The 21,788-nt window shown below is 37.3% G+C and overlaps 1 protein-coding gene across 2 annotated transcripts in view; it reads left to right on the top strand.

Moving 5' to 3' along the window:
* Window positions 1–5,660: 5,660 nt before the first annotated feature.
* The window catches only part of INTS8 (integrator complex subunit 8), a 51,885-nt gene continuing 35,757 nt past the window's right edge, over window positions 5,661–21,788 (top strand). Inside the window, exons 1-10 of one of the 2 annotated variants that reach the window (XM_049853786.1) lie at window positions 5,662–5,975; window positions 7,535–7,709; window positions 9,881–10,021; window positions 10,348–10,419; window positions 11,971–12,022; window positions 13,131–13,313; window positions 16,116–16,223; window positions 18,736–18,891; window positions 20,741–20,841; window positions 21,271–21,412. In XM_049853786.1, the coding sequence (XP_049709743.1) occupies window positions 5,846–5,975; window positions 7,535–7,709; window positions 9,881–10,021; window positions 10,348–10,419; window positions 11,971–12,022; window positions 13,131–13,313; window positions 16,116–16,223; window positions 18,736–18,891; window positions 20,741–20,841; window positions 21,271–21,412 (1,260 nt within the window). In that variant the 5' untranslated portion in view covers window positions 5,662–5,845. Of the gene's footprint in view, window positions 5,976–7,534; window positions 7,710–9,880; window positions 10,022–10,347; window positions 10,420–11,970; window positions 12,023–13,130; window positions 13,314–16,115; window positions 16,224–18,735; window positions 18,892–20,740; window positions 20,842–21,270; window positions 21,413–21,788 lie in introns of both variants that reach the window. The other variant, XM_049853787.1, reaches the window with a different exon arrangement.

Below are 21,788 nucleotides of genomic sequence, written 5' to 3'. Positions count from 1 at the left end.
AACTATTGTTTGGTTTTAAAAAGATTTCAGAGGATATTTTTGGTTTACAAAAATACGTTGGGACAATAGGTTTAGGGATTCATTCAAACTTCATGGCTCCAGGAAGTCTGGAATACATGAGAATTTGGAATTCTGTTCTACATTTCCTCCCTTTTGCTCAGGTTTCTATGGAATCTTTGATCAAAACGTCCAGTAGTGCTAGCCAGGCACCATCCAGTTTCTAGTCTCATGGCAAAGGAAGCAGTTGTTCATGGAGGCAATTAGCCATACATTCATATCCTCTTCCTATTCCTGACTGTCCTTTCTCTGTTGTTCCTGGAGAAGAGAGACCAATTGTTGTGTCTTGGATGGCCATGTGCAAGCTTTCAAGACCTCGGGCACTACGCTTTGAACTAGGCAATAGAACAGTAGCACTAAACATGTTATTAGGCCACTTAACTGGGATGTTGCATGAAACCATGACCCTAAACCTCCAAACCAAGAAACCAAATCTCATGAGGTTTTTGGGTCGACATAAACAGCCTCAGCAGCTACTTTTTTGCTTTTTTGTAAATGTATTTATCACAAGTTTTGCCAATTTAACTTTTTAAAAGAGTACAACTTATTAACAGGAATTACAAAAAATGGCTGTGCAACCCATTTCCATCACCGTAAACCTCCCCCCTTCCCCTTCCCTCCTGCCCCTGGTAACCACTAATAAACTTTGTTCTCTATACATTTTTCTTTTCTTGTCTTTTTATATAAGGGAAGTCATACAATATTTGTCTTTTTTGATTGACTTATTTCATTCAATATTATGTCTTCCAGCTCCATCCATATTGTAGCATGTATCAAGACTTCGCTTCTCCTACTAGCTGAGTATAGTGCATTGTATGTTATGTATCACATTTTGTTATCCACTCATCTATTTATAGGCATTTAAGTTGTTTCCACCTTTTGGCTGTTGTGAATAGAGCTGCAATGAACATTGTTGTACAAGTCTCTTTTTGAGTCTCTAAAGTCTTTTGTGTATATACCTAGGAGTGGAATTTCTGTGAGTCGGAATCGACAACACTGGGTTGGTTTTTTATAGTAGTTCTGTTTTTAGTTTTTTGAGGAACCACCACACTGTTTTCCACAGCGGCTGTACCTAAGCTATCATCTTTATGAGAGATCTCCAGGTCTCATCTCCTGTAGAGTGGCTGATGGATTCAAACCACCAACCTTTCAGCTAGCAGATGAGTGCTGAACCACTGCACTGCCAGGGCTCCTTGGTTTTTGTATTTTGATCTTGTATCCAGCAGACTTGGTAAACTCAATTATTCGCTCTAGTAGTTTTTCATGGATTCTTTAGGGTTTTTCTGTATACAAGATTATGTCATCTGTACGTGGACATAATTTTACTAATTTGAAGATCTCTAATCTAGATTGCCTTTTATTTCTTTTTCTTGCCTAATTGCCCTGACCAGAACTCCAATACAGTGTTGAATAGAAGCAGAAAATGTGGACATCTGTGTCTTGCTCTTGATCTTAGGGTGAAAGCTTTCAGTCTTTGACCATTTAGTATGTTAGCAGTGGGTTTTTCATAGATGCCTGTTTTCGGGTTGAGGAGGTTCTTTTCTATTCCTAGTTTGTTGATTGCTTTTATTATGAAAGTGTGTGGGAATTTTGTCAAGTGCTCTTTCTGCAACTATTAAGATAATTGCATATTAACATTAATTGATTTTCAGATGTTGAACAACCTTGTATTCCTGGAATAAATCCCACTTGGTCATATTGTATTATCCTTTTCATATGTTGCTGGGTTCAGTTAGCTAGTATTTTGTTGAGAATTTTTAAAAATTTTATTTATTGTGGTAAAAATATATAAATATAAAACACAAAACATTTGTCATTTCAACATTTTTTCTATGTACACTTCAGTGACATTATGTTTATCACGTTTTGCGACAATCACCACCGTACAGTTCCAAATATTTCCATCACTCTTAACAAAAGCTCAGTGCCCCTAAGCAATAACTACCTTTTCCCCTCTCTTCCGCTCCTGGTAACCACTAATAAGCTTAGATCTCTATACATGTAGCAATTCTAGACATTTCATATAAGTGGTATCTTAGTTATCTAGTACTGCTATAACAGAAATACCACAAGTGGATGGCTTTAACGAACAGAAATTTATTCTCTCACAGTTTAGGAGGCTAGAAGTCCAAATTCAGGGCACCAGCTCTAGTGGAAGTCTTTTCCTCTCTGTCAGCTCTAGGGGAAGGTCCTTGACTCCTTTCAACGTCTGTGGGCCTGATATTCCTTGGAAGTCTCCATGTGTCTTGGCATCCATTTTCCCCTGGGTCTAGGAACTCCTCAGCACAGGGACCCTGGGTCCAAAGAATGCACTCTGCTCCTGGCTTTTTTTTCTTGGTAGTAAAGAGGTTCCTCTCCTCTGCTTGTTTCTCTCTTATATGTATCAAAAGAGATTGACTCAAGGTACAACCTAATCCTGTAGATTTTGTCCTGCCTCATAAACATAACTGCTTCTAATCCTGCCTCATTAACATCATACAGGTTAGGATTTACAATACATAGGAAAATTACATCAGGTCACAAAATGGAGGACAACCACACAATACCGGGAATCATGGCCTAGCCAAGTTGATACATATTTTGGGGGGGCACAATTCAATCCATGACAGTGGGATCATATAATATTTGTTGAGAGTTTTTGCGTCTATATTCAAAAGATAGATTGGTATGTAATTTTCTTGTAATGTCTTTGTCTAGTTTTGGTATCAGGGTAGTACAAGCCTCACAGAATGAATTAGAAAATGTTCCTTCCTAGAAGAGTTTGTGAAGAATTGGTATTAATCCTTCTTTAAATGTTTGCTAGAATTCACCAGTGAAAGCATCTGGACCTGAGCTTTTTTCTTTTTTGAGTCGGTTTTTTTTTTTAATTACTAATGCAATCTCTTGCTATATGTCTAATCATATTTTTTATTTCTTCTCAAATCAGTTTTGATAGTTTATGCCTTTCTAGGCATTTTTCCATTTTATATCTAAGTTATCTAATTTAATGACATATAATTATTCATAGTATTCCTTTATAATCCTTTTTATTTCTCTAAGGTTGGTAGTAATGGTCTTTCATTTGTGATCTTAGTAATTTGAGTCACCTCTCTTTTTTTTTTCTTAGTCAGTCTAGCTAAAGGTTTGATGATTTTGTTGATCTTTTCAGAGAACCGACTTTTGTTTTTTGGTTGATATTTTTCTATTGTTTTTTCTTTATTTTGTTAGTTTCTCCTTGTGTTAGCTTTAGTTTTCTCCTGTTTTTATAGTGTCTGAAGGTAGAAGGTTTGGATATTGATTTGAGAACTTTCTTCTTTGTTAGTACAGGCATTTACAACTGTAAAATTTCCCATAAATCCTGCTTTAGCTGCATCCCATAAGTTTTGTTATGTTGTGTTTTTATTTTCAGGCTTCTAAAAATATATTTTCTAACTTCCTTTGTGATTTCTTTCATCTATTTTTTTTATTGGTTATTTAAGAGTATATTGTTTAATTTTCACATATTTGTGAAATTCCCAAGTTTCTTTCTGTTATAAATTTCTAATTTCATTCCCTTCTGTGCAGAGAACATACTTTGTATGATGTCCATTTTTTAAAAAATTTATTGAGGCTTGTTTTATGGCTGAACATACAGTCTATCCTGGTGAATGTTCCATGTACAGTTGAGATACTCTGTTGTACAGTTGTATACTCTTGTTGGGTGGAGTGTAGTATGGATGTTTTTTAAGTCTACTTGGCTTATACTGTTCTTTAGGTCTCGTATTTCCATGTTGGTCTTCTTGTTAATCTTCTTAATCTTGTTGATCTGCCTAGTTGGGTATTAAAGTTTCCAATTAGTATTGCTAAGTTCTCTATTTCTCCCTTCATTTCTCTCAGTTTTTGCTTCATGTAGGTCAGGTTTGAAATTCATCTGGAAACGCTGAGTATGCACTACCTGCGAGATGTTGAAATGGAAAATGTCCAGTGCGCATTGAGGGTTCTGGAGAATAGTTGTGCACTTTAAGAGCTGGGAGAGTGACCAGAGATGGTTTTTACAGTCAGAAGAGGATGAAGAACAGGACCCCAAGGAACACCAGAATGAAAGAGGATTGTGTAAGAAGATGAGAACAAGGCAATTTTGCCATTAAAGCATTATATTTACTTATGGATGCACTATTTCCATTTATTTATCATAAAGCTATTTTCAAAGCCTTCTCTCTTCATTCTGAAAAAGACTATAAGCCATTTTATCCTCTCTATCCACTGTTGAAAGCAGACTGTGTACAGAGGAAAGATCGCTGGAAGCCCTGGTTCAGCCACTTCGTTGTGAAACTTTGGGCAAATCATAAATGTGGAACCACTAGTTTCTTCAGTGGCCAAAAGTGTATGAGGGTAGTTTGCAGAGAAAATTAGAATCATGTATATGAAAATGATTTGCAAATTGGAAAACATTATATGATATCAGTTAAATTTATTGAGGTTACAAGGTGCCAGGCCTTGTTTTAAAAGCTTACCTGAATTATCTCATTTACCTGTTCTGACCCTTCTTCTATCACCCCTAAGACTTAAAAAAAAAAAAAAATGGCTGGTACAGTAGATTCCATCCCAATTCATAGTGACCCTTTACAGAAGTTGACTGCTACCTACCTCTTTCTCCCGCCACATCGTTCTGTGTCACATCTCTCTTTCTGCAGAGCAGCTGGTGGGTTCAAACCTCCTACCTTTCCGTTAGCAGCCTAGTGCTTACCCACTGCCCCTCCAGTGCTCCTGTCCTAAGACTCCAAAACCAAACCAAACCCATAGCCGATCAGTCGATTCCGACTCACTGCGACCCTACAGGACAGAGAAGAACTGCCCCCATAGGGTTTCCAAGGAGCGGTTGGTGGATTCCAATTGCAGACCTCTTGGTTAGCAGCCTGAGCTCTTAACCAGGCCACTATTATTATCACTGTTTTACAAATGTGGAAACTAAGGCTCAGTGAGGTTAAATAATCTATCCGAAGTGTTAGAAGTGGTGAACTCTAAAGTTTGCACTCTTAATCAGTTCATGATCTATGAATGCTTTTTTTTTTTTTTTGCAATTTTAATCACTTAAAAAAATACAAGAACATTACAGAATAGAAGTAAATGTAAAATGGGGTTAACAATACCTCTAGCGGGGATATCAAGAGGATTAATTAGGCGCTAAATATTGAGAGTTAGTTCTGAGAAATAGCAGAGGCTGAGTCTCATTGTAGGCTGTCATCATCTGGGCTCCTACAAAGAAATCTGGTGCTGGAGACCGCAGTGGACAGCACGCGGAGAGGACCTAAAACCAACCACCTAGTGGGAAGAAATTTTGGAACTGGAAATGCGGAAGTAGAAAGCACGGAAGATAAAATTCACCTGGGTCACAGTTTGCCAGGACCTATCGTGTTCACTGTCTTTTACGAATATATTGAGGGCCGTTGCAACCCTAGATTAGGTTGTTTCATTTTCACGCTGATATACTCACAGGCAAGGTGGAAAGACCGCCTAGAGCCGTCTCCAATAGCAACCTGGGAGGCGTGGTCTGAGTAGTGACTCCCGCCCCTTTCTCTCCAAGTCGAACCATGATTGGCCTAGAAGTGCGGCGGAGGCGTCCGGGAGGTGGAACCAGCGGCCCAAGCTCTGGCTGGGTTGCGCCGCCATTTTGGGTTGTGTGGGTTGTCTGGACGTTCGCAGTGCTTTCACCTAGGTGCTTATAGCGGCCTCCCTCCGGGCCGTTCCGCACATCACAGGTCACGGCACGCGTCCGGGTGTCAGGTTGGAGCTGGGAAGCGTCCCTGGGGGTAGCGGCGGCGGGGGCAGGATGAGCGCGGAGGCGGCGGACCGGGAGGCGGCCACCTCCAGCCGGCCCTGCACCCCGCCGCAGACCTGCTGGTTCGAGTTCCTGCTGGAGGAGTCGCTGTTGGAGAAACATCTGCGCAAGCCCTGCCCGGGTAAGCGCTGCGCCTGTAGCCCGTAGGGCTCTGCTCGCCGCGCCTCCCTCGACCTCGCGCCTTCTCAGCCACCGAAGCTTTGGCCTGCAAGGCGCGGACAGGAGCCGAGCGCTGACCGAGTCCCTCCTGGCTGAGCGTTAAACATCCCGGTGCTGTAGCACCCCGGCGGGGGGAGTGCAAAGAAAAGCCAAACAAAGGGCCGCTCGCCAACCTTCTCCCCCAGAGTGGCTGGCTCGGCGCCGTCGGCCCCCTCTTCCCTGGGTCCTTTGGGGTTTTAGCGCTTGGGAGTTGGGTCTTCTGGTTGCTTGGATTGAGGAGGGCGGCCCGAACCCTCCCCTTTACAGAACCCAGGCTGTTGAAAACTTGGGGAGATGCGGAGAGATCACTACTTCTGGTGCTGATCCTGACGCTAATTAATTTTATCTTAGGTTCTCATTTAACTGCTTTCTTCCTGAATGAGACTTTACTGACTCTAGTTATATTCTAAAGTTGGACTGTAAATTAAATAAAATTTTGGAGAGTAGGGAATGCTATAGAGCTCTCCCAAAAAAACCCATTGCCGTAGAGTCGATTCAGCTTCATAGCGACCCTGTAGGACAGGGTAGAACTGCCCCACAGCGTTTCCACGGCCTTAATCTTTAGGGAAGCAAGACTGCCGCATCTGTCTCCCGCAGAGCGGCTGGTGAGTTCGAACAGCCAACCTTTTGGTTGGCAGTGAGGGCTTAACCACTGCAAACCAGGGCTCCTTGCTGTACAGTTACAAGATGGCTATTGTATTATGATGACCGTGATTAATGTGCCAGTTAGATCGGTGTAATTGGGGCAGGAGGAAGACGCCAGGCGTTTCTGGAAAGAGGTAAACCAAAATAAACCCAGGGTACTGGCATGAAAATGTAAGTTCCTTGAATAGCATTCTGTTGATAGGGTCAAATCCCAAAACGGCTAGTTCAGTCCAGCTGATGTAGACTACTGTGTGTGAAGTTAGTTTATTTTACTTGAGTAGTTTTGCCACCTACATTATGTTTTTCTAATTCATTACTTTTGACAAACATTTTTTTGGGTGCTTTCTGGGTGTCAGACGCTGTGCTTACTGCTTCACATCTGTTATTTAATTCACTCCTCGAAATGATGCATTGAGGTTGGTGGAATTAAACACTATTTTGCATGGGCAGAAACAGATGCAGAGAGGTAAGTAACTCCACCGAAGTACCACTTTTAAGTGTTAAAACAATAATTCGGAAGTCTGCATCTCTTCCCTCTGATTGGCATTGGTTATTTGCTGAATTGGGAATCTCTCACCCTCGTGTGGCTTATTTGGGTAAATGTTCTTGTAAAGTGCTTTCTTCTACTTTTTGTCTGTTATGCCTTCCTCCTTCCATGCTCTTCCTCATCCTCCCCTTTAATCTTGGAGAGCACAGTTCTTATAAATCATATTCCTTACTCATTATAACTACACAGCTGTTTGGATTCCTTTTGTGGCCCAAAAACAATACAGGTGAAACCTTTTGCATTTTCATAATTAAAACTGAATTTTAAGAATTTTTTTTTCTAAATCCTAGATCCTGCACCAGTTCAACTTATTGTTCAGTTTTTGGAACAGGCTTCCAAACCTTCAGTTAATGAACAAAACCAGGTTCAGCCTCCACCTGATAACAAGAGAAATCGTATTTTAAAGCTGCTTGCTCTTAAAGTTGCTGCACATTTGAAGTGGGACTTAGACATATTAGAGAAAAGGTATACAAGATTTAAATAAAATTTCGTTGAAGTGCTATTTAGATATCTTGGTTTATTTCCATGTTTATTTTTAAGATTTATATATCTATATTACATACAAAATCCATTACCGTTGAGTTATATCTACATATATATAAATATATACATACGTATGTAATGAAATCTGTCTCTACACGCGTGTGTGGGCCTTTAAGATGAAAATTACCTTTCTGTGTAGTCTTAATAAACTATGCAAGTATTTTCCAAAAAGTATAAGAAAGATAAAGTATTTAAATCTTAAACCAAAAAACCAAACCTATTGCTGTCGAGTGAATTCCGACTCCTAGAGAACAGAGTAGAACTGCCCCATAGAGTTTTCAAGGAGGGCCTGGTGGATTTGAACTGCTGACCTTTTGGTTAGCAGCCATAGCGCTTAACTACTGTGCCACTAGATGAATTTTAAATGGCTCCAGAAGACAACATGACTAAAAAAGCAGTGGTGTTAATTTTACTTGTGAGTAGTGTTGATCAAATTTTAAGCTGTGAGCTAAATATTCTTTAAAACCATAAATGATGTTATTAGTTATGAGGCAGTTTAATTTTTTTGATAGAGAAAATTCACATCTATAGTGCTTTTTTTCCTAAAGGGTTTAAAATGTTTCTGTTTGCTTTTGCATATCTGAAGAAAGTGAAGAAAATTGATGAGTTTTGCATAATATGGATGATTTGCCAATTAATGTTTCAGTTAATTTTAGTGATCACGAAGCAATCACTATCTCCTAAACTATTAAACTATCTTATTAGTATCACTGATTATTTGTTTACAAATGAATGCTTTCAGGGCTACAGCTAGAAAATGCTTTATTTTCATCCACTTCCCTAACAATTTAAAATGTAATACCTATTTATTATAGAAAATTTGGAAAAATACAGAAAACAGGAAATAATAGGGAGAAGAGTGTTTTAAATATTTTTGTGTATTTTTTTCCTCCCCATGTTTTTAAACAGTGTTGCTGTTTTGATTTCTTTTTTTTTTTTACTTAATGGTATATCATAAACATTAAACCATTTTATTTTTTGCAGATTATTCCTTTGTGTGGATACTTTATTAATTATTCCTCCGTCGACAGTACTTTGTTTCCAGTTTTTCACTGTTATAAATCACATGGCCTTAAATGTCTTTGCCCATAAGCTTTATCTGTATTTTGAGTTATACCCTTAGTATAGATTTTTAAATTGCTGGGTCATATGATATAAGCATTTTTAAGGCATATGATTTATATTGTCACATTGCATTCCAAAGAGCTGTACTAGTTTGTACCCTCACCAATAACCATTTAAAAATAAATAAACCTTTTTACCACATACTCTCCAGCTTTAAATATTAGAATTAAGAAAAGAGAAAAAATATTTTACTCTTTAATCTGTAGGAGGAACCTACAGATCCAGAGACTGGAAAGACAGATCAGTAGATAGCGGTGTGTACAGAGAAGTGGGATTTATATGTGACAGTTGGAAGATTGAACATTAGTTGTGTGTTTGGCCATAATAAGCAGTTATTAAGTTTTTAGCTGTGAAATTAATACAATGTGGTTAGGTTAAGAATTAATCTTTTGGACACATTCTGAAATATTTATAGGAGAAATGATTTAACATTGGGGATTTGGTAAGTGGGTAAGGGTATAGATGAAATAAGATTGGCCATCAGTTCTTAATTATCGAAGCTGGATGATGGATCAATTATGGGAGTTTATTACGTTGTTGTTGTGTGCTGCTGAATCAGTTGTGACCCTCTTTGACAGAGTAGAATTGCCCCTCAGAATTTCCTAGGCTGTTTTTTTAATCTTTATAGGAGCAGATCTGCAGGTCTTTTCTCCTGCAGAGCTGCTGGGTGGTTTCAAACTGCTAACTTTTCAGTTAGTGGCCAAGAGCTTAACCATTGGGCCATCAGGGCTCCTTTATTCTTTTGACTTTTGTATATGTTCACATGTTTTTATAATAAAATTTTTTAATCTTTCAAGTTTAATGGGTAAATGTATTTTCACTTAAATCGTCGAGGTTTAGAGTAGTTAAAAGACCCTGAAGAATTAGTCCTTTAGCCATGTAGTGAAGATACTGAATTGTGTATTTTTTGCTTTTTAGACAGCTAATATACAGACACGTGCCTTTTCTTCCTTTTTTTTTCCTTTAAGTTTGTCTGTTCCAGTGCTGAATATGCTGCTGAACGAACTCCTCTGCATCAGCAGAGTTCCTCCTGGGACAAAACACGTAGACATGGATCTGGCCACTTTACCTCCAACCACCGCCATGGCTATCCTTCTCTACAACAGATGGTAAATTTTTTATAAACCCAGAATGTGTTGGGTACTCTGTGTCTAATCGTGCTGTGGTTTTCAGGGGTATCCTTTTAAGGGGTCGCTTCTGCTCCAGAGATCTCTCAGAGGGTCTTGAGAACTGTGAGTCTGTGGTGGAGAAAATTTCTGTGACTATCCACATAGATGAATAGCATTCTAACAAAAAAGGGATGATTTAGAAAGTGTTTATTTTATGTTAATTAAAACTTCAGATAATTTATAATGCAAATCTAAGAGGTACTTGAAAAGATAATAGAAGTTGTATTTACAATGTATTACATTTCTTTTTTCTTTCTTTTCTTTAGGGCAATTAGGACAATTGTTCAAAGTAGTTTTCCTGTCAAACAGGCGAAACCGGGACCCCCTCAGTTAAGTGTGTAAGTTGGCAGTTATGAATGTTACTTGGCATTTTTTTTCATTAGAATTTAAAACAATTTGCAGGTTTTTAGTAATTCTGGTACAGAGGAAGTAGCGCAGAAATCTGAGGGCAGAAAATCTGCATGAAAGATTTCTCTGGAGGTCTTGGGTCAGAGAACCAGGTAGTATTCTACCAGATAACCAGTAACTGTTGACTCAAACTCAAGGTGACCCCATGTATGTCATAGTAGAAATATGCTCCACAGGGCTTTCAATGGCTGATTTTACAGAAGTAGATCACCAGGCCTTTCTTTCAGCACACGTCTGGGTGGACTTGAACTGCCATCCATTTGATTAGCAGCCAAACAGGTTAACCATTTGCATCACCCAAGCATAGTGTTTTAGATACATAGAGTAGAGAGAGAGCGAAGAAGAAGAAGGGGAGTACTTTTTGAATTTTGCTGTTCATCTTGGTAAGTATTAGCTGACCTGCTTAAAAGTATTAAGATATTTTTTAATTTAATTAAATTGACTTTGAAGAAGATATATTTGTACTATATTTAATATATGTAAATATTTGTTTAGATTGTTATTACTTGCAATACTTGACCAGAAAAATGAAGGATTCTTAGGGGGAAATTTTGCAAAAGTCAAGGATTAAAACTTAGAATTGACTTAAAAATCATCATTGTCTATCAGTACTGTGTAAAAGGTTTTAAAGTATATTGAACTACAGTAGTTTTCCTCTTTTTTTTTCCTAAAGTTTGATCATATCTGCTGTTTTAAGCCTGATCTTAAATTCCAATAGCATCTTACCCAAATTGTGGAGCTAGAGCACGTGGGTTTTAATTTGATATAAATGAGCTTTAGTTGTCAGTAAGTTTGAACTGTTAAGAACCCTCTTGTGGACTGTGGAACTTAGGTTGCCCACCTATATTTTCCGCCTCTTGAGGTTTCTTGGGAAGCTGTTTTCCCACTTACAGTGCATGCTGCTCCAAGGCGAGGGCCTGTATAACTGTTTGAAGCAGAAGAAATGGGCATATGCCACAAATTACTATTTTTACAGGGTATTCTATGAGGTGGTGCTGAATATTTTTGGTAGGTTAAACATGGAATTTAGAAAAATTGTTTGTTACGCATATGTCCCTCTGGATTCTGGGGGTTAAATTGGGAGAACACATATGTCCCTTTGGACTCTGAGGGTAGTATTGGTGGGATGAGGCAAGAAAAAAATCCATACTACCTATTGAAAATTCGGACATAATGAATCAGCATGTATTCCATTAATGAAGACGCTTGGGATCAACAGAAAATTCAAAGCAGAAAATAATTGGATCTTGAAAGGGTAAATTGAGGTGTGTGTGTTTTATGCAAAGCAAATGAGAAAGTAATGGAAAATAAACGAGCTTCGTAATGATTTGTTTTTTAAGGATGAAAAGGAATAGCATTAAAAGTATTTTTACCTAAATTGAACCTTACTAATGTATATTTTTTTAATGTATATGCTCTTAAGTATTGAGTTTTCAGTGTCGTAACATTCGATACTCGGTCTTTTCGATCATTTCTCTTAGTATGAATCAGATGCAGCAGGAAAAAGAATTAACAGAAAATATTTTGAAAGTGGTGAGTATTTGCATCAGTTATACTTTAACATTTCTGAAACACTTGGAGAGCGTGTTTAGATGCTTCTAATCATAAGTATATGAGAGTTGTTCAGACCTAGATGCAATGACATTTATATTTTTATGGTTAGAATACAGTAGGGCTTTTATTGATCATATGATTCTAAGTTGTACAGCTTTAATGATAGAGAGCTTTACTATTGGTTCTATTGTCGAATACTTCACAATACTTGTAGTAGGTATGAGAAATCGATTTTACAGGTTATGTCTACATGTTCTTTAGTGTTTTCCAAAATATCTACAGTCAACATGTATTACTTTTTAATTACTTTTATAATCAGAAAACTACAGCACTTATTTTTAAAATTGATTTAGTTAGTATAAAGGTAGAAATTTGGGAGGTTTGTAAATTTTTTTAAATGGTCTCTAATTCTTATAAATACCTACAGTGTGCCAGAGACACTGTGTAAGGTGTGGGAGGCCAGGGGAGGAGAGGGAAGATAAGAAACTGCATGTACATAAAACAAATATGCTGTAGTAGTTTGAATATGGAAGTAAAAAGCCTGCATCTTTTCATTTGTATTACCTAGTGCCTAGTAAGGCGCCCCTGCGGCACAGTGGTTAAGAGCTCAGTTGCTAACCAAAAGATTGGCAGTTTGAATCCACCAGCTGCTCCTTGGAAACCCTATGGGGCAGTTCTACTCTGTCCTATAGGGTCGCTGTGAGTTGGAATCAACTTGATGGCAATGAGTTTGGTAGTGCCTAGTACTGTGGCTGGCACATTGCTGTATACAAACATTTTTTGAGTAAATCAAGTGGAACAGTACAAATCTTTAAAGTGTTTTTCTTCATCCTTAAACATTTCTGTAGGGGGGAGAATCAATCTTTTCCTCTTTGTATTTTCTAATTTTATAATAGGAATTTAGTGCTTTTTCCCCCATTTAATATCATTTTATTTCAACAAATCTAATTGTATTCCTGCTGTGTTAAAATTTTTTTTAATACCACTGTATGCTAAATTACTACATATCCCGTAAATATTTTTTGGTTAATATGGTCATTTATTGCTATTTTTGTGTTTTAATGATTTGCTTATTGAATATTTGTAGCTGAAAGAACAAGCTGCTGATTCTATTTTGGTACTAGAGGCGGCCCTTAAATTGAACAAGGATCTTTATGTCCACACCATGAGAACTCTAGATTTATTGGCCATGGAGCCAGGCATGGTAAATGGGGAAACTGAGAGTTCTACTGCTGGATTGAAAATCAAAACTGAGGAAATGCAGTGCCAGGTATTTATTTTAGTATTTAATCAGTGCATGATAATTTTTGAGGAGAAAATCTTATATGTAATCATCTTAGTATTTTAGAATTTGTTTCTGCTTTTTTTCTCTTCGATTTTGTCTTAAGATGCTGTTTAACCTGTTGTTTCTCACTTCATAGAATTAGAAATATAATTAGACCTTAAAAAAACAAACAGACAACAAAAAGCTAATATTGTGTTAGAAAAAAATCTAGGCCCCTAGAGAAAATGTCCAGCTTTACAAGGATCGCAAGGTTATCTACTTTTTGTAACTCTGGGCCCCAGTTGCATTGGCAGCTTTCAGTTGATGTTTATTGTTGGGTATTATTTTATGTTTTCTCTTCCCCACCAGCTTGTAAACTTTCTGAGGCCCTGTTTTTTCTTTCTTAAATATATTTTGCTTCTTCCTCATTTTCTAGCACAAAACTTGGAATGCGATAGAAATTTAAAAATAATTGTTGCCTCCCGAAGGTTACTAGAATAGTGCCTTTAGTGCCTTTTAAACTAGATTTCTTTTTCCTTAAGTCATGTGAGTCGGCATGGCTTCTTTAATTACTATTTCCTGTTTTGAAAGAGGTAGAAGTAGCTACAACAGTGTTGGGAAAAGGTGCCTTTTTAGGTTAAATCATTCTAGAGCTAAAGGTAAGCATTTTTTTCAGACCTGAAGAGATGAAAGTTACAGTAGGAGTAACAAGGTTTTGACACTTGAAAACCTCTTTACTTTTATTGAGAAATTTGCATGTGGGAAGGTGTCTGGTACTGTAGTATTTTATAATCTCTGAGAGTCTGTTTAAAGACTATCAGTGTCGTTGGATTATCACAGCACGGTGATGATACGACCTGAAAAGAAACACCTCCTAGAAAACACCTGTATGTGTTAGACTATCAAATAGTTTTTTAATTACATAGCTGAGTTTATGTTTCCTATTTTTTGAATGGCAAATTGGTAGTAATACTCAATTCCTGGCATATTCAGATTTGAAGTGCATTCTTTGTTAGTAGAATTTAGCTAAGACTCAGAAAGAAAAAAAAAAAACCTGTAGAATTTCCCCCACTAAAACCAAGTGTTACTCTCTCTTAGGACATTATCAAGTTTTTTGTTTTAAACCTGTTGACAACCTCTTAATTATAGAATTTAAGCTCATTTTAATGGCTAGTCGGTGAAACTAGCATCTTTTTGATAACTTTACATTGTCTTTGCTTAGAAAGGGGAACTATGTATCATTGTATATATCATATATAATTACTGCTTTAGTATTCCTTCCCCCCAGATGGGAGGGGTTCTCTAGAATGAAAATCAGCCAAACATTTATGGTGGACTAAATAGTTCAAAGCAGTGTTCTAGAGGCTAAGGGGAATTTATCTCCTTGATTCATGGAACAAGATAGAACATTATCTATAATGCTTGTAAAGAGTGGTTTCGTAATGAGTACCAGAGACTATTACAGCTTAGGAGTTTGGAGGAGGAATAGGTATCTCTTGCCTCAGATAAATGGAGATAAAGGTGTGTGGAATGAAGCTCATTTCTAGGCTATGATGTGAATGGAGAATTGAGGAGACTAGTGTGATTGAAACAGAGGAGAGAAGACAGGCTTGGAGAGAGAAGTTAGGCCAGATTATGAGGTCCTTAAAGAATAGGTCAAAGGGTTTGTACTTTATCCTGTTCGGGGGAAAATTGAAGACTTTTTATGAAAGTCAGATCAAAAAGACTGATCTGTCAGCCACTGTAGAATAAACTTGAGACACAGGGCATTTTAGGAGCCTAGAGATTTGAGCTCAAGCCTGGGCTCTGCCATGACTTGGTTATATGCTTTTATGTAGACATATCACTTTCTGGGCCCTGGTGTTCTTATCCATAGAAATGACTGGGTCGAACCAATCTGAAGCAGCTTTGAGTTCTGACATTCAGTGAATCTCAGCTTCTGTCTAGGAAAGCTCTTTGAAAAATATACAAATTCCACCATGAGAGAATTGGAAAAGTATAATAATTTTATCATCATTAATTTAAATTTCTCAGTATTTTATTCTAGCCAGTCCTGTTAGGGTAGATATTTGTCTCCTACCCCATCCTACTCTTGCACCTTTTGTGGGGCTCCCCACATCTGTTCCCCTCTACTGTGTTAGAGGAACTCCCTTTCTTTTGAGACTTTTGGTGGGAGGCAGAGCCTGCTTCCTATAATAGAAGCTGAAAACTCTAAATACTCACTTTCTCAAGCCTCTTCCTGCTTTAGAACGCCAAGTCACGTAGGTTTGACAAGTGGATATGTTTAGTTCAGACTGTGACTCATAAGCTAGTAAGTCAAGTGGGATGGTAGAGAATCCATTTTGGTGGTGGGTAGCAGCAACAGTGACAGTAAAATCTAGTTTTCAGGGGAAGCGTTAGCAAGAGCATAGCTGCTATTTCCAGTGCTTTCTGTTGGTGGCTGCAGGTGATACAGGCTGTGGAGTCTAGTGTTGAGATTGGCTGCAGCAGTATCTACACTAGACCAGTTTTGGCTCTCATGCTGGCTGCTGGCGTCCCTTGTTCCTTTTGGTTTTCAAGCCTGAATCTTTGACCTTTCTAACAATTCTGTAGGCTACCTGAAATGAATAAATTTTTCTGCTTAAATCAGTGAGAGTTGATTTCTGTTACTTGAAACTAAGAACATTGGTTGTTTCACAGTTCATTGAAATATATTTTTTTCCTATATATATACACCTGTGTTTTGCTGAGATGGAGATAATTTTGAGTTCTGTCAGCTCTTAAATGATGAAAAATTACTAAACAAATTGATACTCATTACAATTTCAGGTGTGTTACGATTTGGGTGCAGTATACTTCCAGCAAGGCTCTACAAATTCAGCTGTCTATGAAAATGCCAGAGAAAAATTTTTTAGAACCAAAGAACTAATTGCAGAGGTAAATACAGTCATAACAGGCATGTAATATTCGGCCCCTTAAAATATCTATATATATTTTGGCTTTTATATATTTTTTAAAAATAATTTTTATTGTATTTAAGTGAAAGTTTACAAATCAAGTCAGTGTCTCACATATAAACTTATATACACCTTACCCCATACTCCCACTTACTCTCCCCTTAATAAATCAGCCCACTCCCTCCTTCCAGTCTCTCCTTTCATGACCATTTTGCCAGTTTCTAATGCCCTCTACCCTCCCATCTCCCCTTCAGACAGGAGATGCCAACATAGTCTCAAGTGTCCACCTGATGCAGGTAGCTCACTCCTCATCAGCATCTCTCTCCAACCCATTGTCCTAGCCCAGTCCATGTTTCATGAGTTGGCTTTGGCAATGGCTCCTGTCCTGGGCCAACAGAAGGTTTGGGGACCATGACCACCGGGATTCTTCTAGTCTCAGTCAGACCATTAAGTCTGGTCTTTTTATGAGAATTTGGGGTCTGCGTCCCACTGTTCTCCTGCTCCCTCAGGGGTTCTCTGTTGTGCTCCCTGTCAGGGCAGTCATTTGGCTTTTATATTTTTAATGAGTAAAAAAAAGTTGATTGCAGTAAATTTGCAAACTTCAAAAAAGTATTAAAAACAGGTTTTTAAAAAAGATTGTAATACTGTTACCTGGAAAGTAAATTTGGCGTTTTAGCTTATTTTCTTCTGTTTTTTGTTTGTTTTCTGTGTTTTTATGCAGTTAAATATATACTATATATACTATTTTGTATCTTGCTTGAACCTTGGAATAGATATTTTAAATGTATCATATTCCATTATTTGCTGTGATTTACTTCATCTTAAATGGGCATTTAGGTTTCCAGTTTTTATTTATTATAAAGCTGCAGAATTTGTATCTTGCTTGAACCTTGAAATAAACCCAAACCAAACCCTTTGTTGTCGAGCCGATTCCGACTCATAGCGACCCTATAGGACAGAGTAGAACTGCCCCATAGAGTTTCCAAGGAGCACTTGGTGGGTTCAAACTGCCAGCCTTTTGGTTAGCACCTGTAGCACTTAACCACTATGCCACCAGGGTTTTCAAACCTTGAAACAAGACGCTTTAAATATATCATATTCCATTATTATTTACTTCATCTCCTTAATGTTTGGGCATTTAGGTTTCCAGTGTTTATTTATTATAAAGCTGCAGTATTCGTATCTCCAAGCATAAACCTTTGTGTGGATGTTAGATACTTTTTCAAGTTACCATCGTACAAGTAGAATTATTATGTCAGCAGGTATTACTGTTTTAACAGCTGTTAATACATAAAATCAGATTGCTTTCCAGGTACAGTTCTCTCATTAGCACTTAATCAGCAGTAAGTATAAAAAACAAAAACTTTGCTAATTTGATGGGTGAAAAATAGATTCTTTTATAAATTTGCATTTCCTTAATTACTAGTAAGGGTAGAACTTTTTCATGTGTTTATCATTTGCATTTTCTTTTTATAATTCAGACAACTGAATTTTAAAGTACATAACTAGGTATTTTTATGCCTGATGCCTAGAAAAATTCCCATTTCAGCCTGTCCTTTCCTCACCAGAGAAATTGATTAAATGCTATAGAGATATATCTTAGACTTACTGTAGACTCTTTGGAACCCCCGTTTTACTTTGGCTGAGGAGACTCATCAGATTTCTAATTTTATGGCTTTTCAGGTATAGTAATTTAAAACTTTCGTTATTTTTTCAAATGTATCTTTTAGAAAAGATATTCTCTTTTGGTAGAAGCATTTCTATTCTTTCTGAGAGAAGATTATAGGTTTCATTTGCTACCCCGAACCCCCACCCATTAAATCTGCTTGTTACATATATTTAAAAAATTTTTAAGCTTGTTTTCAGCAGTGTTTACTCTTTGTTAATCGTTGTCTTGTCACACCTACTTCGAATGGTAGTAATGTCTGTGTTTTAGATGTTGACGTGAAAACTCTAAGCCAGAGACCGGGAAACTTTTTCTCTAAAGGGCTAGATGTTGTTAGATGCTGTCGAGTTGGTTCCTACTCATAGTGACTCTATAGGACAGAGTAGAACTGCCTCACAGGGTTTCCCAGCAGTGGCTGTTGGATTTGAACTGCCAGTCTTTTGGTTAGCAGCTGAGCTGTTAACTACTATGTCACCAGGGCTCCAAAGGGCCAGATAGTAAATATTTTATGCTTTGTAGACCACATACCCTCCCTGTTGCATATTCTTTTTTTTTTTTTTCTTAAACATTTTACATCCCTTCAACACTGTAAAAATAGTTCTTAGCCCAAGAGCCATACAGAAACGGAAAAACAGGCCACATTTGGCTGGAGGGCAGTAGTTTTCTGGCCCCTGTTCTTAAACCTTTAACCTGTTCATTTTTTATGTTTCACCCAACCTTGAAATAACTCATTATTATCTTGTACTGTAAAGATGCACTACATGGGTGCTAGCCTGTTGTTTATATTACATTAATGGATAATGGTATATACCCTCTTACTTTACAGATAGGTTCATTATCTCTTCATTGTACCATAGATGAGAAGCGGTTAGCTGGCTATTGTCAAGCATGTGATGTTCTTGTACCTTCTTCTGACAGTACATCTCATCAGTTGACTCCATATAGTCAAGTCCATATTTGTTTGAGATCTGGAAACTATCAGGTAAGATGCATGATGGGGATGCACTGGTATAATTCAAAAGTTTTAGAAGCCGCACAGAACTGAATTCAGATCCTGATTCCACGATTAACCAGTTGTGCAATTTGGGGCAGGTCAGTTAAACTGTGAGGCTGGCCTGTAGTAATTATCCTGTTTCATAAGACTCTTAGGAGAATCAAGTGAGAAGTGATAGTTTATAAACTCAAAGGCAAAGCACTATACTAATGTTAGTTTATTATTACAATGTTATCCTTTCTTAAAAAGAAGGTATAGAGGTTGCCCATTTTAACTTTTAAAATTACAGGTAGGTAACTTTTAGCTTTATGGAGCCTGAAGTCTTGTGTTTGTTTTGAAGGTATGGCCTTGTAGCGCAGCCTTGTTAGATACCTCAGATATTAAGATCATAGGGGAAAGTGAGCAGCATGGTGTTGGTAGGTTTGGATGGTCTGTTGCAGCGCCTGTTTTGTCATTGAGCCTGGTCATCATCTCAGTTTTACTCACGAAAATATTAATTAGGCTGAGATTTCCCCCTACTCTGATTTACATATCTTTGGTTTTATAATGAATGTCACTGAAAATTAGAAATTGAGCTTTTAAAATCTTCACTGGAAAGCCCTCATTCTAGAGAGTAAACAGTGCCTTCATGTTATTTAGTTCAAAACAGGAATCATGAAATGACAAAGCTATGAGTTTTGTGTCTCCAAGTGGGCTTTTGACTCAGCTCTTCTCATCTAGAGTTTTTTTTAACAGAAAATAGTAAAGGGCAGGGGGCTATCATTTCCTCTACTTCTGCCCTGATCCTTTTTTGAAATTCTGCACTTTGCCCTAGGGAAGAAAATTAAACTATCTTGAGATGGGTGAGAGATAGAGATGGATTTAGTAAAAACTAGAGATCTTTTAGTTACATTTACCTGGTAGGAGCTTATTGAGGGTTATGACACTATACCAATTCTTTCTTTAAGATCCTCACTGACCTGTGCAGACAAGACCTTAGAAATGTTAGGCATAGACAAGCATACATTACTATAAATGTAATGAAGTGCCAAAATGAGTAAATCAGAGAACAGTGTAATGGTTAGCTAGGAAGGGGAAGATAGCAATTTTATTGCAATTCTGAAATTTATTACTGGGGTTATAGGTGCAGGACTATCTTAGGAAAATATTTAGTTTTTTATTTAAATAGGATTCTCTTTATGTGAACTATATAAAGTTTTTTGTTTTGCTTTTGTTTTTTTAATTAAACAGTAGTTGAACAACTATAGCAAATGTGTCTTCTCACATTTGGGAAGTGACAGTCTTTTCCTCTCTGCTGCCCTACATTGCTCATGTTTTGCTGTTGAGGTGACACTCTGTCCTCTGGAGTTTTGAAACCACTTTTGTTAGTATTTCTGCTATAGGAGCTGGTTAGCTTCACCTCTTCCCAGAAATGCTTCTCCCTGTCTCCTACACCATTACCCCTTCTTTCTTTCCTCCTCTTCCGTTCCTTGAGAAAAAGCCCCTGTGTAATAATATGTGCATTTGGCATGATTCACTAATATATTTTAAACCATTTAAATTTATTAGGATATTTTTAGCATATTTTTCCCTAGCTGAATTATTTTAAATATTTTAGAGAGTTTTTTTTTTTTTTTTTTAAACATAAATCTGTTTAAGGTAGATTAGAAGAATATTTAAAATTTTTCTCTAATGGTATATCTGAACTGACTTTTTAATTCCTCCCTCACTGCTCATTTCGGGTCCACGAGCTTCAGTTTTTTTAAAAAGGCTATTTTTTTACCCTTAATTTTAAAATTTAAGAAAAGAAACTTAGGGATAATTTTTGAAATGATATCTTTTTATGTATGTTTTCTAGGAAGTAATAAAGATTTTCACTGAAGATAACTTAACCTTTAGTTTACCTGTCCAGTTCCGACAGTCAGTGCTGAGAGAACTGTCTCAGAAAGCTCAACAGGGGTAAGTACATTGAAAAATTACTTACTGATTTTTGAATAAAAGAGCAAGTACTTTTCTAGTTTATCAAAAACACACCTCTAAACTATCTACAAGTCTGACAGTGGCCTCACTTTTGTCAGTGTAAAGGACACTAATGTAGCCAGAGAAGCCTCTCTGATGTTCACCAAATCTGTTTTAAAAGCTCTTGGAAAAAATTGTATACATAGAATTCTATTCTAATAGTTAATATGTAATTCAGCGATCCCATGATAAATACAAAACCTTTTTTCTTTCCCCGTCTTGGCATGTGGTATTTACTAGTGTACTTGAATATCCTAAAACCTCACTTGTCAAGAATAAACGGCTCATTCTTGTGACTTTCGTTTTGCAACGTGCACCTTTTCTCTTAATAGTTAAAATAATATTAGTGGCTCTACTTTTGTGTTACAGAAATGAAGCTCTAGATGAAATCTGTTTTAAGGTCTGTGCCTGTAACACAGTCCGGGATATACTGGAAGGTAGAACAATTAGTGTTCAATTTAACCAGCTATTTCTTAGATCTAATAAAGAGAAAATAGACTTTCTTCTTGAGGTAAGACATTATGTTGCCCTTTTGATTTATAATTTTGATTTAAGCATACCAGTGACCTCTTTATTGCCAAATCCAATGCCTCCTTTTCAGTCTTCATCTGACTTGCCCCTGAATGTCTGTGGCTGATGGTTGACAGTATTGACAGACTCTGCTTTCCTGCCTTGTGTTCTAGTATCACTCATTTCTAATTCTCCTTCATGTTTTTTCTACATCCTTCATTGAATTCTCCTTAATCCTTCATTAACTTCTCTCTTACTGTCCCTTTAGTGTTTTTGTTTAGAAAAGTTTTGTTCTTGACTCAGTCATCTTGTATCATTTTTAATTCTCATCCAAAGCTTTAGTAATCACCCTGTGTACTAGAAACTCACAAATCATA

This window comes from Elephas maximus, chromosome 15 (genome assembly GCF_024166365.1).
Source record: "Elephas maximus indicus isolate mEleMax1 chromosome 15, mEleMax1 primary haplotype, whole genome shotgun sequence".
In the NCBI taxonomy this organism is placed as follows: Eukaryota; Metazoa; Chordata; class Mammalia; order Proboscidea; family Elephantidae; genus Elephas; species Elephas maximus.
This window is presented reverse-complemented; position numbering and strand designations above follow the sequence as displayed.